General features: G+C 32.6%; 1 protein-coding gene across 1 annotated transcript in view; it reads right to left on the reverse strand.

The window, feature by feature from the left end:
* Positions 1-2,155: 2,155 nt before the first annotated feature.
* LOC134719165 (uncharacterized) overlaps positions 2,156-16,272 on the reverse strand; it is a 34,108-nt gene continuing 19,991 nt past the window's right edge. Inside the window, exons 4-8 of the mRNA XM_063582141.1 lie at positions 12,364-12,635; positions 11,828-11,855; positions 7,401-7,724; positions 5,822-6,112; positions 2,156-2,969 (exon numbers count right to left, since the gene is read on the reverse strand). Coding sequence (XP_063438211.1) covers positions 2,635-2,969; positions 5,822-6,112; positions 7,401-7,724; positions 11,828-11,855; positions 12,364-12,635 — 1,250 coding nt within the window. The 3' untranslated portion in view covers positions 2,156-2,634. The remainder of the gene's footprint in view (positions 2,970-5,821; positions 6,113-7,400; positions 7,725-11,827; positions 11,856-12,363; positions 12,636-16,272) is intronic.

A 16,272-nucleotide genomic window follows, 5' to 3' on the forward strand; every position in this document is an offset into this window, starting at 1 on the left:
TGCAGAAAAACTAAGTCCATTTACAAGTAAAATATGGAAAAAATGGAATTTATTTTTACAAAATTTATTTATTTAACCACAGAGTGAATATTTGTGGACGCCGCCGACGACGACGCCGACGACGCCGACGACGGAATGTAGGATCGCTTAGTCTCGCTTTTTCGACTAAAGTCGAAGGCTCGACAAAAACACTAAGGTTTGTTCACCTAGACGTATGTGGCCTTAATAAACAGTGGCAATTCTGGTTTCCAATAATTCTATTAAAATACTTTAAAATTATTTTATTGAACAAATGTGTTATGACTGTTTTATTATTATCATATTTGTTTAGGAACGAACACTGGTAAAAAGTAAAATTACTCAAAATACAGAACTCGGAGAAATTTTCAAAATGGAAAGTCCGTAATCAAATGGCAAAATTAAGAGCTCAAACACACTACATGAATGGATAACAACTTTCATATTCCTGATTTTGTACAAACATTTGCTTCTGTCGAAAATGGTATATTGAACCTGGTTTATAGCTAGTTAAACCTCTCACTTGTATAAAAGTGGCATAAAATTCCATTATATTGATGCCAATGTGTGAACAAAGCAAATAGACATAATTGGTAAAATTGTCAAAAATAAGCATACAGCAGTAAACATTGTGTTATAGTCTAAATCACTATTAAAAAAATCAAAAAGGCATATAAACAAAGCATTTTGGCAAAAACAAAAGCGAGAATACAAAAATTTACCATAGCACAATAACACAATGACGGGCTGTATAACTACCAAGCCACATCAAATGAATATTGGAATTGATGTTTAGGAATCAACTCTTATAAAAGGGGTTAGTACACATTTTAGCTTTTTCCTAGCCATGCGTGACACTCACACATGAAATATGTTTAAGATACAAGATTGTTATCACTATTACATTGTGATTCATTCACATACTGTAAATTCAGAAATTATTTCGAGGTTTTTATTATAAATGCAAATAATGCGACTGAGTGAGTATCGCAATAATAAGAACTCACATTTTTATATCTGATACATATATTGGTATAAAGATTTTAGTGACATCGCAATAATTAATATCTCATTTTTATCCATTTAAAAATAAAATGCTCCGCGGGGCGCCGCTTGATACGACCGCAGAGGTCGAACCCTGAACAGTTCGGGCAAGTATGGACACAACATTCAAGCTTGATACAGCTCTGAATTTGGATTGTGATTAAATATTTGACACAGCATAGGTTTCTGACACAGAATGAATGTGGCCTAAGAACTTACAAATTTTAAATTGGACATTTACCTATTATGGTCCAATATCCAAAATCTAAATACATGGTTAGATTCAGCAAATCAAAGAACCCCATATATTCATTTTTTTATGAACTCAAATAAGTTTAATTTTGGACCCTTTTGACCTCAATGTGGAGAAATTTGATAACTGGGTCCAAAAATCAATAATCAAAAATCTAAATACATGTTTAGATTCAGCATATTAAAGAACCACAAGGATTCAATTTTTGTTGATATCAAACAAAGTTTAATTTTGGACCACAATTTGGACCAACTTGAAAACTGGGCCCATTATAAAAATTCTAAGTACATGTTTAGATTCAGCATATCAAAGAACCCCAAGGATTCAATTTTTGTTGAAATCAAACGAAGTTTAATTTTGGACCACGATTTGGACCAACTTGAAAACTGGGCCCATAATAAAAATTCTAAGTACATGTTTTAGATTCAGCATATCAAAGAACTCCAAGAATTCAATTTTTGTTAAAATCAAACTTAGTTTAATTTTGGACCGTTTGAACCTTAAGGTAGACCAATTTGAAAACGGGACCAAAAATTAAGAATCTACATTCACAGTTAGGCATATCAAAGAACCCCAATTATTCATTTTTTGATGAAATCAAACAAAGTTTAATTTGGGCCCCTTTTCGGCCCCTAATTCCTAAACTGTTGGGACCTCAACTCCAAAAATCAATCCCAACCTTCCTTTTATGGTCATAAACCTTGTGTTTAAATTTCATTGACTTCTATTTACTTATACTAAAGTTATTGTGCGAAAACCAATAATAATGCCTTTTTGGGCCCTTTTTTTGCCCCTTATTCCTAAACTGTTGGAACCAATCCTCCAAATATCAATCCCAACCTTCCTTTTGTGGTCATAAACCTTGTGTCAACATTATATAGATTTCTATTTACTTAAACTAAAGTTATAGTGCGAAAACCAAGAAAATGCTTATTTGGCCCCTTTTTGGCCCCTAATTCCTAAAATGTTGGGACCAAAACTTCCAAAATCAATCCCAACCTTCCTTTTATGGTCATAAACCTTGTGTTTAAATTTTATAGATTTCTATTTACTTATACTAAAGTTATAGTGCGAAAACCAAAAGTCTTCGGACGCCGACGGACTACGATGCCAACGTGATACCAATATACGACCAAAAACTTTTCAATTTTTGCGGTCGTATAAAAAGACAATAATAAATGCACGCAATAATTTCTGAATTTACAGTGGATCATTTAAGTGACAAAATCGTGATGCATTGGATTGACAATACCTCCTTCTATTGATAGTTAAATGATGGTTTTCCTAGCTGTTTTTTTTCTGAAAGAAATTACATTTAATTATTTCAAGCATTTATGAAGGGTTGCCATATCTGTGCTAGTAACTTCTGTCTTTTCTATTTGCTCTGCTAGGTATGCATAAATTGAGTCTTTTCGAAGGGCTTTGAGAAATTCATTAAATGCCTGTTCATTTTTACGCAAAAGCATGTCCATCAAAATCCTGTTCTTTTCCTGTGGTGTTTTACCCGATTCTATCTTCTTCCCATCATCAACTGACACTACCTCTCTTGATATTAGATGATCTACTATGCTTTCATGTTGTATATCAGTGATAACCTTAACGTAATTCTTTTGTAGACGAACTTTATACAATGGAACATTCCAAGCTGAAAAGCCTACAAAATAAAAAAAGAGAGATTTTATTTTCTTAAGTGCTATAGAATGATAGAATGATGAAATTTTACAAAACACAAATGTGTCCTACCTTTTTGTATCAACATCAAAGAAAAAGCAGAAAATTTACCCTAGTTATACTATTCCTTCTACAGTAAAATATGGCCTTAACACATATTGTGATGAGATATATTCTACCCATGGTGTTAATCAGATTCTCAACAATTCTAAAGATCTACTGCTTAATCTCGGATCACAATCTCTGAAATTCTGTAGCAACATTAAGACTTTTCATTGTTCTACGCTTTACACTGCTATTTCCCATAGTCAATTGATAGATCGACCTCGCCATCTCATTAATCAGAGTTTTTTGTATATAAAAATTGGAATCGTAGATACAAATTTCTTGTTTTTGGTTATAATTATTCTTATTTTGTAAAGAACCGTACTGATTCTACCAGAAAATATACCGAAAATGATACTACCAAAATGATTGACTTTTTGATCGACAATATATTTGTTGAGTTTGGAAAATGATAATTCAACAGAAAGTCGGTATTCCAATGGGTACTAATTGTGCACCCTTACTGGCCAATTAGTTTTTGTACTCGTATAAAGCAGAATTCATTTTGAATCTTCTAAAAGACAATAAGAAAATCACCTTGCAAATTTCTTTAATTTTACTTTCAGATATACTGATGATGTCCTATCACTGAATAACCTATATTCAGCCAGTACTTACATCTGATATATCCCAGTGAAGTTGAAATTAAGAATACTACTGGCATTAGAAGGACTACTTCATATCTTAATCTTTTCCTCAATATTGTTACAAATGATTGACAATGGTCAACTTCACACTAAAATTTATGAGAAACAGGTCGATTTAAACTTCCCAATTATCATTATATAGACTTCATATCCAGACGTGTGCTCCTACCCTTAAACTGCTCCAATAAAGTTATGAGGAGGATATATTATTAGTTACATAGTGTGCTAGTGACCTTATACGATATATATGGGGTCAGTGAATTCCATATGGGGTGAGAGCGAAACCCCATATGGAATTTATTGACCCCATATATATTGTATTAGGACACTAGCACAATATGTAACGAATTTATCTCACCTACTTTCTTAACATGTGATATTTAGACAAGTGGCCTATAATAATTATCAACTCTTCGATACCATTAGTATTAAGAATCTACTTCCATTATTCTATACAAAGAAAAATTCCAACAATAACCATTTGTTCGCTATAAATGTGTTTTATTGATTTATTTCAAATACATGAAAATATGAGAGAGAAACAAGTATGTGTCCATTATACACGTATGCTCCACTTGGATTATTATTCTCTATGTTCAGTGAACAGTGAACTTGGGGTAAAAAAATAATTTGGAATTAAATACAAAATATAATATCATCGGGAACATGTACTTCGTTTGAAATTAATTGGATTTCAACTTCAACAAACACTATCTTAACCCAGTTTAATCTGAACCGGGAACGAGAGACGGACGACCTGATGGAGAAATGTACAGACAAACGAACAGACGGACGGCCGGAGGGAGAAATGTACAGACAAATGAACAGACGGACGGCCGGAGGGAGAAATGTACAGACAAATGAACAGACGGATGACCGGAGGGAGGAATGCACAGACAAATGAACAGACGGATGACCTGACGGAGAAATGTACAGACAAACGAACAGACGTAAGAACGAACGGAAAAACAGACCGAAATCACATATAATGCTCATGATTTGGGCATACACACAGTCAACAATACTTCATAATTATCATTTGTCAATAAACATTTTTTTTTCTATAAGCTGTATAACTATTTAATAAAGAATTACAGGTAATACCAAGAACTTCAACTTTTATTGGCTTTTTTTGTCAGCAACTAATGGATAATTTAGGCATTATATTATCTATCAAACGAGTTGATACGGATATAGATGTTTAATGTATAAACAGAGATGGCTTTAATTTTACATAACTATTTTAATGCATTATTTTCTTTAATTTTACATACTTGATACGTATTAGTCCATAGCTGGTTTGAAAGTTCAAATGTTTTATTAATACCAATTCTTTAATACACAGCTATTGTATATATACAGTTTATTAATACATGCAAATACACAACTATTTTTAAAACACAGCTATTGTATTTATAAAGTTTATTAATACCCAGCTATTGTATATAAACAGTTTATTAATACCCAGCTATTGTATATATAAAGTTTATTAATACCCAGCTATTGTATATATAAGGTGTATTAATACACAGCTATTGTATATATACAGTTTATTAATACCCAGCTATTGTATATATAAAGTTTATTAATACACAGCTATTGTATATATAAAGTTTATTAATACTCAACTATTGTATATATAAAGTTTATTAATACCCAGCTATTGTATTTATAAAGTTTATTAATACCCAGCTATTGTATATATACAGTTTATTAATACCCAGCTATTGTATATATAAAGTTTATTAATACCCAGATATTGTATATATAAAGTTTATTCTTGGTGCAGTGTAGATGTGTTTAGCTTGATGTGGGAAACTATTGACGAACAATATATTTCTCATATATATGCAGTGTTATTGATTTTCGCATCATGCAGTGAAATTTGATTTTCTATTGTTTCAAAATGTATCAATCCAAAAGAAATCAAACCCATCTGAGGAACCTTTTTGCATCTACAAAGTATTATCAAATCAAGTACACTCTGTGTCGTATGTTAAACTAACATGCGCAGAGGTACCAAAATAGTTTATGTTTCAGTATAAACATTCGTTGCTTGTGTTTTTGACCCCTTTAGCCATACCTTCATTTTCAGCAGATACTAATGTTGGACTTGGACTGAAATCACATTTTAAATCATTAGCGATATCTTCGTATCCATAATTACGTAATCCATCAACAAACACACTGTAAGCAGGCTCTCTCCTTTTAATCACAATATCCAGCAATGCTTTGTTCTGATCATCATGTCGAGGATAATGTTCAATATCAAGTCTGTCGTCTGCTGATATCACCAGATGTGTCATCATATGGTCTAAAATTTGACTGATTTGTATGTCCTGTATGATTCTGTCTGCATTATCTCTGATTTTATCTGTAATTGTAGTAATACAAAATTTCGTTTAGCATGTAAGTTGACTTAAAATATCAAAATGATTATATTTTGTATTCAGTTAGCATACTGCATGTACTGATTTCTTTTCAAAATATATATTGTCAGGCAAACGAAAAGTCTGAACTTTAGTTTTCAAGTTTTGAAATTGCACGCATACAAAATATGGAATTTAAAAGTTGAGCACAGCTCAAACTCTCAAAACAGTATCTATTCCTATGCAAGAACCTTCAACCTTAGCCTACAGATATGATATTCCTGTATAAGAAGCAAACTCCCAAAAATGTACATAGATATATACAGTGATATTCACAGTAAAATAGAAATGTTAGGTCAAGTTTTTCTAAAGTGTTTATGCCGTAATCAAACTAAATTTATTTGATGTGAAATGATTGATATTTTGTCTCGGGTACATTTTTCTTTAATTAGTTGTTAATGTTTTTAACTAGCTTATCAGTACTTTATGCTTGAGTGTGTCTGTTAATTGTTTGTTTGCTTTATGTCATAATGGCAACAGTAGTAAACCGCTGTTCAATAGTCATAAATCGATTAAGCGGAAACAGGTCACAAACCAAAACCGAGGGAAACACATCAACTATATGAGGAAAACTAAGGAACAACAGAAACACTGAAATGTTAAAAATACAAATGCCTGCATACATAGAAATGGACTATTTGGTATCAATCTGACGAGTAAAGCACAAAGTGACTTTTATATTTGGTTTTTATATGTTCCTTTTACACAACTGTCACAGGTTAAAGAAAGGTTAGTTTTCAAGATTGGTTCTAAATATAGAACTTAAAATATCCAAATATTTTCTGACACATATGTATGCATTGAATTGACATGAACCAACACTAAACAAAGGAAATGCAGGTCATAACAAATGAAAGAAAAATTGGAGTGCATTACATCACAAAGTAGTATACCAATACTACTATAACTTTTCAAAGAAATTAAATTAATAACAAAAAAAACCTTAACAATTAGAAGCAAAGACATACAAATAGTTTTAACAAGATTCCTAGATGATTCCAGATGCCACCTGTAAACTAAATTGTCTGAGAAGCTACTGAGTTGACTGCAAGTGAATTGTTTTAACATAACTGAATGAACCGCAGTGGATATGGCTGAAAATTGACTGGGAGACTGAACATGACGGAATAATCAAATCTCAGATTAAAATTCATTTACGAATGCTACCTATTCCGTAAATAAAAATCTACTGAAAAGTTTCCATGCCTGTTTTCTGTCGCAGTATATTATTACCTGTAACTATTTCCACAGCTCTTAATGTTTTTGCATCTATGTTCTTCACAACCTCCTCTAAACAACGTACACCCTTTCTTATATTAACTAAAGCTTGTTTAATGACCCGTATTGTAGGTTTTACTGATCTGTCTTTTCTCCAAGTAAATAAAACTTCCTTATTTTGAGCTGTCAAATTGGGACTACATTTCTCGATATTTTCTAAATCCGCTATGGACAATCCGAGTTCTGTTCCAAGTTGAAAAACCATTTTTCCAATCTGTGGTGCTAGCTTGTCTAAAATTTCATCTGTAGGGATACAATCTAATATATCGTCTGGAATTCCTATAAGAGAATTCAGATTAAAATAATACATGTAAGTGAATAATTTTACATGGACTCATGGACATTAGTATAAAAGGGACTTTTTAAACACCTTGTCCTTGCTTTATTAAAACAACAAGAGTCCTAAATCTCAAACAACTTTTAGTGTCAAATGGTATTTACTGACTCGATTCTGAACATGCGTTTTTCTTGTATTTGCATTCAAACTTTTTGTAAATTATACATTAATCACTATTCAATCAGGCCGTTACTAACACTGCCAGAAATCAAGAAAATCTTGTCCTTCAAATGATGTTTTAAACAATTATTACATTTTCTGGACTGGTTTTAGCTGACACGAACAACACGATGTGTGCCTCTTCTGGCGCACCTTAGATCACACCCAATGGTGGGTTCGTGTTGCTTAGTCTTTAGTTTTCTGTGTTTTGTTCTGTATACTGTTGTGTTTCTGTGTTTTGTTCTGTATACTATTGTGTTTCTGTGTTTTGTTCTGTATACTATTGTGTTTCTGTGTTTTGTTCTGTATACTATTGTGTTTCTGTTTGTCCTTGTCTTTTTTAGCCATGGCATTGTCAGTTTATTTTCGACTTACGAGTTTGAATGTCCCTCTGGTATCTATAGCCCATCTTTTTGAAAGGTCTGTTTGTAAAATGCTTATCACATAATGCACACTTATTGTTAGCGCAGTTAGCTTTTTAGCTGGCATGATTCAAATTAAACGTTTTTTCTATTTCAAGTATTTGGTGATATGTTTGGAAATTATTACGAAAATAAAGTTCCCTCAGGCAAAATGGACCTTTCAAGGATTTTTCTTGGTCCTTTTTGTCATACTGCCTCCCTTGTAAACAGCCTTTGAAAATTTACTTTCTTCACATACTAACAAGTGCACACTATAATGTGTTATGAGTGAATGACAAGAAAGCAAGGGGGCATACATGATCACAAGCCAAACCATTGGTCTAGTAAGAGTAAAAAATATTGACAAAATGATTATAATAAAAAATTCCCATAAAAGAGGGACCAAAGATACCAAAGGGACAGTCAAACTCGTAAATCTAAAACAAACTGACAACGCCATGGCTAAAAATGAAAAAGACAAACAGAAAAACAATAGTACACATGACACAACATAGAAAACTAAAGAATAAACAACACGAACCCCACCAAAAACTAGGGGTGCTCCGGAAGGGTAAGCAGATCCTGCTCCACATGCGGCACCCGTCGTGTTGCTTATGTGATTACAAATCCGGTAAAAAGTCTAATTCGGTAGGTCAAATTCATGAAAAGGAAGGGGATTGTAGTTACGACGTAAGGAACATATCCGATATAATTTGTGAAATGGTTATTCCATAACGGTCAACCAACTCGTGATGGCGTCCGTAAAATTTACGAAGGGATGATTTAAACTTCACCATTTGGAACTCTTGGTTTAATAGCTTCCTTGTGAGCAGTAACCCTCTATCAAGAAAATCATGATAGGAAATGCAAGCACGGGAATATCGTATCAATTGGGAGATATATACCCTGTATGCAGGTGCTGCTGGAATGTTGCTACTTAGAAATGGAAAGTTCACAATTGGAAAGCTGAAATCATCTCTTTTGTCCTAAAGGTTTGTCTTCAACCGACCCTCTTTGTCAATTTCTAGATGTAAGTCAAGATATGAAGCCGACTTAACTGTATCTGTAGTATCCTTTATCTCCAATTCGATGGGATAGATGCTATCCACATAGTCACCAAATTTTGTTTAGTGAAAGAACGTCATCTATATAGCGGAAATTGACAAAATCACTTTCAATATTAGATCATGTTTGTGTTTTTCCTAAACACAACAATTAAATAAAACGTGTAAGTGAATAATTTGACATGGACTCATGTACATTAATCTAAAAGGAATTTTCTAAACACCTTGTTCTTGCTTTATTAAAACTAGAGGCTCTAAAGAGCCTGTGTCGCTCACCTTGGTCTATGTGAATATTAAACAAAGGACGCAGATGGATTCATGACAAAATTGTGTGTTGGTGATGGTGATGTGTTTGTACATCATAATTTACTGAACATTCTTGCTGCTTACAATTATCTTTATCTATAATTAACTTGGCCCAGTAGTTTCAGAGGAGAAGATTTTTGTAAAAGATTACTAAAATTTACGAAAAACGGTTGAAAATTGACTAAAAGGGCAATAACTCCTAAAGGGGTCAACTGACAATTTGGGTCATGTTGACTTATTTGTAGATCTTACTTTGCCGACATTTATTGTATTTTTTACAGTTTATCTCTATCTATAATAATATTCAAGATAATAACCAAAAACAGCAAAATTTCATTAAAAATACCAATTCATGGGCAGCAACCCAACAACAGGCTGTCCTATTCATCTGAAAATTTTAGGGTAAATAGATCTTGACCTGTTAAACAATTTTACTTCATGTCAGATTTGCTCTAAATGCTTTGGTTTTGAGTTATAAGCCAAAAACTGCATTTTACCTCTATGTTCTATTTTTAGCTGTGGTGGCCATTTTGGTTGGTTGGCCGGGTCACGCCACACATTTTTCAAACTAGATACCCAAATGATGATTGTGGCCAAGTTTGATTTTATTTGGCCACGTGGTTACAGAGGAGAAGATTACTAAGATTTACGAAAAATTGTTAAAAATTTAATATAAAGGGCAATAACTCCTAAAGGGATCAACTGACCATTTCGGTCGTGTTGACTTATTTGTTAATCTTACTTTGCTGAACATTATTGCTGTTTACAGTTTATCTCTATCTATAATAATAACCAAAAACAGCAAAATTTCCTTAAAACTACCAATGCATGGGCAGCAACCCAACAACAGGTTGTCCTATTCATCTGAAAATTTCAAAGCAAATAGATATTGACCTGATAAACAATTTTACTTCATGTCAGATTTGCTGTAAATGCTTTGGTTTTAGAGTTATAAGCCAAAAACTGCATTTTACCCCTATGTTCTATTTTTAGCCATAGTGGCCATCTTGGTTGATTGGCCGGGTCAACAGACACATTTTTTAAACAAGATACATCAATGATGATTGTGGCCAAGTTTGGTTTAATTTGGCCCACTAGTTTCAGAGGAGAAGATTGTTGTGAAAGTTGATGAAGACAGAATCTATCAACTTTTAGTGTCAAATGGTATTTACTGACTCGATTCTAAACGTATTTTCCAGGGTTTGGTTTTAGCTGACATGAACAACACAATGGGTGCCTCGTGTGGTGCAGGTTCTGCGTACCCTTCTGGTGCACCTTAGATCTCACCCAATGGTTAGTGGGGTACGTTTTGTAAAGTCTTTAGTTTTCTGTGTTTTGTTTTGTATACCATTGTGTTTCTGTTTGTCCTTGTCTTTTTTAGCCATGGCATTGTCAGTTTATTTTCGACTTATGAGTTGGAATGTCCCTCTGGTATCTGTAGTCCCTCTTCTTGAAAGTGCTGTTTGTAAAATGCTTATCACAGAATGCACAATTATTATCAGTCAAGTTCGCTTTTCAGCTGGCACGATTCAAATCATTTTTTTTTCTATTACAAGTATATGTTGATATGTTTAGAAATTATTACGGAAATAAGGAGCCTCTTAAATGTTACTTTCTTCACAAACAGACTCACAAGTGCACGCTACCATGTGTTATGAGTGAATGACAAGAAAGCAAAGGGGCATACATGATCACTAGCCAAGTCATTGGTATAGTAAGAGTAAAAAATAATGACAAAGTGATTATAAGTAAAAACTGCCCATAAATTGACAAAACATCACTTTCAATATTTGATCCTGTTTGTGTTTTTTCTAAACACAACAATTAACAAACACAATTCATGTTCATGCTTCTGTCAACTTTATTTCTTTGAGAATATGTGCATTACTTGACAACATATGCAGTTTCTATGATTTTAAACTGAATGTTACTGTAAGACATAAGTTAATAAGACGAATGAATAGACGGACACAGCACTATAGCCAAGCCCACACTACGTTTGACCATGGGTTAATAAAGTCACTGTTAAGCATGATTTCTGTTGACAGTACAGTAAAACAAAAATACTATGTTTCGTTTTAAGTACATGAATATCTTAAGATACATTTTACTTACTAGATTTCACTTGTTTTCTTCTCCTGACCTGAAAATAAAGTCGTAAAAAACTGTATACGCATTTATGATAAGATCTACGAACTTAGGAGAAGTTAAAAAAATAAAATTCTTACTATTTATATTTAATATTATTCTTCCGGTGTATCTTTAATAAATGGCGTCAAGTATGACCGTTTATTTCAAAAAAAGTTATCCAATAATTAAGAAAAGAAATAGCACATGTTCATATCTATATATATCTGGGTCATTTCTCCTGCTATGTCGGCAAAGCTTGGGAAATAAACCCGATGCATATTTAATGAAATATCATTAATAGTTATGTAACATGATATTAAATATCAATTATTGACACTTCGGTAGTTTATGTGAACATTCCAGCAATCTAATTGTGAAATTTAAGTACATATCTTTGATGTAAGCAGCTTTAAAACTTGGGATTTGATGTTGTCAAAATCGTAGCTAATATACTTTGAATTGACCATCATTGAAAGGGAGATATGAAAATGCAAAAAACACTTTATATCTATATAGCTTACCATGCATAATGTGTGTGTTGTTATTTTCATTTCTTGCAAACTGTTATCTAGATCTCCAAAACATATTGAATAATTCTCTTTCAAGTGAATTAGTGTCAAAAACTTGACCATCTGTGTATTTCCTGTGTAATTCTTGCCAATATCTCTCCAATCTATCTCTTCCATTCCAAGACGAAGTACTAATTCATGTATCAAGTCTTCCTCACAATTACAGGAAAGACGAAGCAACTCGGGGTTACTTGGAATTTGATCTAAAGAATATTCACTCAAACCTACAAGTTGTATAAAACGTAAACATTGTGAAAAGATGGTAATAATTATGAAAATGTGACAATACATTACTAGAACACTATGAGTCAACATTGGCAACAAATATAGATAGTAATTATATTTCAAAACTGTCTACCACCAAGAATAAATATCTATTTTCATGATGTTTCTTTGGTCCTGTCTGGCTATTCTATGAACAATATCTATATGGCCTTGTCTGGCTGTTTTCATATAAGCTATATGTTTATGACCGTGTTTGGCTGTTTTTAGGATATTCTACCATCAAGAACAATTATCATTTTTATCTGAATAACCATGTCTGGCCGTTCTTATGAAATTGTAATAAAGAATAATTATCTACATCTCTATGGCCATGCCTTGCTGTTTTACCAGTATTTATACAACTAAAATAATGAGTTCCAATTTGTTAGCCGGCATGAAGTTCTTCTCTATCTATTTTATACTCAAAATGATAGGCAATACCACATCAAACTGGTAATCAAAGCATGTAAGGCTGTGAAAGCATTTGCTCCCTAGTAAATGTTTTTGTAACTTTTTTCGAACATCCATATGTAAAAGAATTAAACCTGACATGAGTCTACATAAAATAATTCCAGCAAAAGGTCTATTTACTTATACTTAACTGATAATTACCGGTCATTATTTTTAATAACGCAAAGGGTCTTAATTATAGTTGACACTGTCTAGAGAAGTAACCTTGATCATTTTGCATCATATTGACTATTATGCAAGCCGTTTACAGAGTTGAGTTTATAAGTATCAATCAGCAATTAATGAAGGCCCTAATACATAACAGAGTCCGTAATTTCCTCCAAGTATTAAAAGCATGGTTAGTAACATTTCTATAACGTGCGTAGTGATTTTGTACGATAACTTTATGAATGGAAGATAACCACATATAATGTGTTTAAACTAGATACCCCAATGATAAGTATGGCCAGGTTTGATTCAAATTGACCCAGTTGTTTTCAAAAAGATTTTTTTTACGACCAGTCGAGGATAGACAAATAATGCCAAGTGATGGGAAATCTCACAATGGACATTGTGTCCTATGAGTCACACAAAAAAACAACGCAAACACTAAATACCAAAAAAAAAATAAACTGCTTCGTTGAGCACAGCTAGATACACCCTCACAGGTACAACCCTGAACTTGTTTGGGCAACATGGGCAAGAAAGGACTTAAAAATCAAGCTTGATACAGGTCTGAATTTGGATTGTAATTAAATATTTGACATATTATAGGTTTCTGACACAGAATAAATGTAGTCAAATAACTGTATCGGTTATATGATTTTAATTTAATATATATTCAATTGAAGATTTCTTGCTTTTGTGCGATACACTGTGGGCTTTGCTGTTGTACAATACTTATAAATTAGTAAATCTGTTTTTAAACAATAAACAAAGACTTAGCAATTGTTCCCTCAATTTTTCTTTATATAACTCAAGAACTGTAAAAGTGACGCTACCAAAGTTTGTACTTGATCTAAGTTTGTTTCGTACCATTTGGTTGAGAAAAACTAAAGTTAGAGAACAGACACAAAACAAAATAAGAATTTTTCAATTTGTAAAGGGGCATAACTCTAGAACGTTAAAAGTGATTCCACCATAATTGAAACTTGATCTGTGTTTTGTGGTAAAAAAAATTGTGTATAATTACATAACAATTCACAGGGGCAAACTAAAGTTAGAGAACGAAAACCAATTTTGCGAAGAAGACGTACGCAAGTACAGGACACGGGTAAAACTTAATGTTTTTTGCCGCTACGGTTGGAGCATACACATTGTCCCCCCCACTAATTCCAGAAAAATAATATTTAAAAAAAAAACTTTTTATGAAATGTGGTACAGTTTAAGAAACATCAATGTACTAAAACAAGCATTATTGTCTGAAAACTAGAAAAATGCTTGCTTTAGACCCTGCTGACCCTAAATTCGTGATCAGATTGGGCAATAACCTCAAACATGAATCCCAATCTTTAACTTGTGGTATGGAACCTTCGGGTAAAATTTTAGAGCAATCAAAATACTTATACACAAGTTATTGTTCTGAAACTAGAAAAATGCTTGTTTGGGGACAATTTTCAACCCTAATTTCTAAACAGTTGGGACCATCACCTCCAAAAACCATCTCAACTTTCCTGTTGTAGTATTAAACCTGTTGCTTCAATTTCAAAGAGATCCATACACTTTAACTTAAGTTATTGAGAAACGAAATGTCGTGGGATGACGACGACGCAGACAATGACATCGATGAGAACATGATAGCATTTTACGATCCCTTTATATTTTGGCAGTCGTATAAAAAATATAAAAAAATATAATTTGCTTTCAAATAAATGAAATACATGTGAAGGTTTTGTCAAGAAGTGCTTATTTAGAGTTTAAAATTATGATACTCAAATAGATACATTTAAATTTGTATTTCATTTATTATCAAACTAGTTAGTTCATAATCTATGTTTTGGTGATATCTATGAACTGTGTCTGCATTTCATATTATTACGATCGTTATGAAAACACGAGTAAGGCATGTTAGAATTAAGTAAATAGTATTACTTGTGTTCGTCAAACAGCTTTTATAATATGACTTATGTGTTACCTTTATAACTTCTAAAGTATTGATGTTGACAACATTGCAAACTATTTTTTTTTATATCTACCCATTAAATCTATAACTAACATGACTAAGCAATTTTCAGTTACATTTATCTTTATACATACATGCAGTTCAATGTTCCAAATTATACGCTTATAAAACACCAGTTTCTACAACAATGCTCTTCAACATTGAACTTTATTTGGCCTGATCAACTTTTTTAGATTCGAGCGTCACTTATGAGTTTTTGGTAGGGGAAACGCACATCTGGCGAAAAACAAAATTTTAATCCTGGTATCTATCATTCTATGATGAGTTTATTATAGTGACAATAGAATGAAAATTTAAAAAAAAATCACATCAAAACTGTACATGAGTTAACTCCATTATTAATAGATATGTCTTGTCTTATCATATCAAGTTACATAACAATGCTTTTTTTGCGCTATAAAACCAGGTTCAATCCACCATTTTCTACATTTGAAACAGCCTGTACCAAGTCAGGAATATGACAGTTGTTGTCCATTCGTTTGATGGGTTTTATCATTTGATTTTGCCATTTGATTAGAGACTCTCCGTTTGGAATTTTCCTTGGAGTTTAGCATTTTTGTGATTTTACTTTATAGTAAACATCCTTCGGCTGTTGTCTGCTCTATGGTCGGGTTGTTGTCGCTTTGACACATTCCCCATTTCCTTTATCATTTTTATCCTTACCATATTGGTAAGTAAGCCAACCAACTTTGGACCAACATGGAGTAGTGAAATCATGATAAAAACAGTAAAGGTTTATATGCTAGTCAACTCTTATATATATCATGCATAGAAACCAGGTTTATTTTGGGATTTACGCCAGACATGTGTTTTGTCTGCAAAAGACTCATCAGTAACGCTTGAATATTTGCTGAGATTTTTTTGTGGTAATGCAATACAAAGATAGATGATACACATTTCAATTCCACAAAGGAGTAGGTCCGGTAAGGCCTCTTTCTGGCCCAAAAATATAACAGTTTTACAAA

This window comes from Mytilus trossulus, chromosome 5, assembly GCF_036588685.1.
Source record: "Mytilus trossulus isolate FHL-02 chromosome 5, PNRI_Mtr1.1.1.hap1, whole genome shotgun sequence".
NCBI lineage: Eukaryota > Metazoa > Mollusca > Bivalvia > Mytilida > Mytilidae > Mytilus > Mytilus trossulus.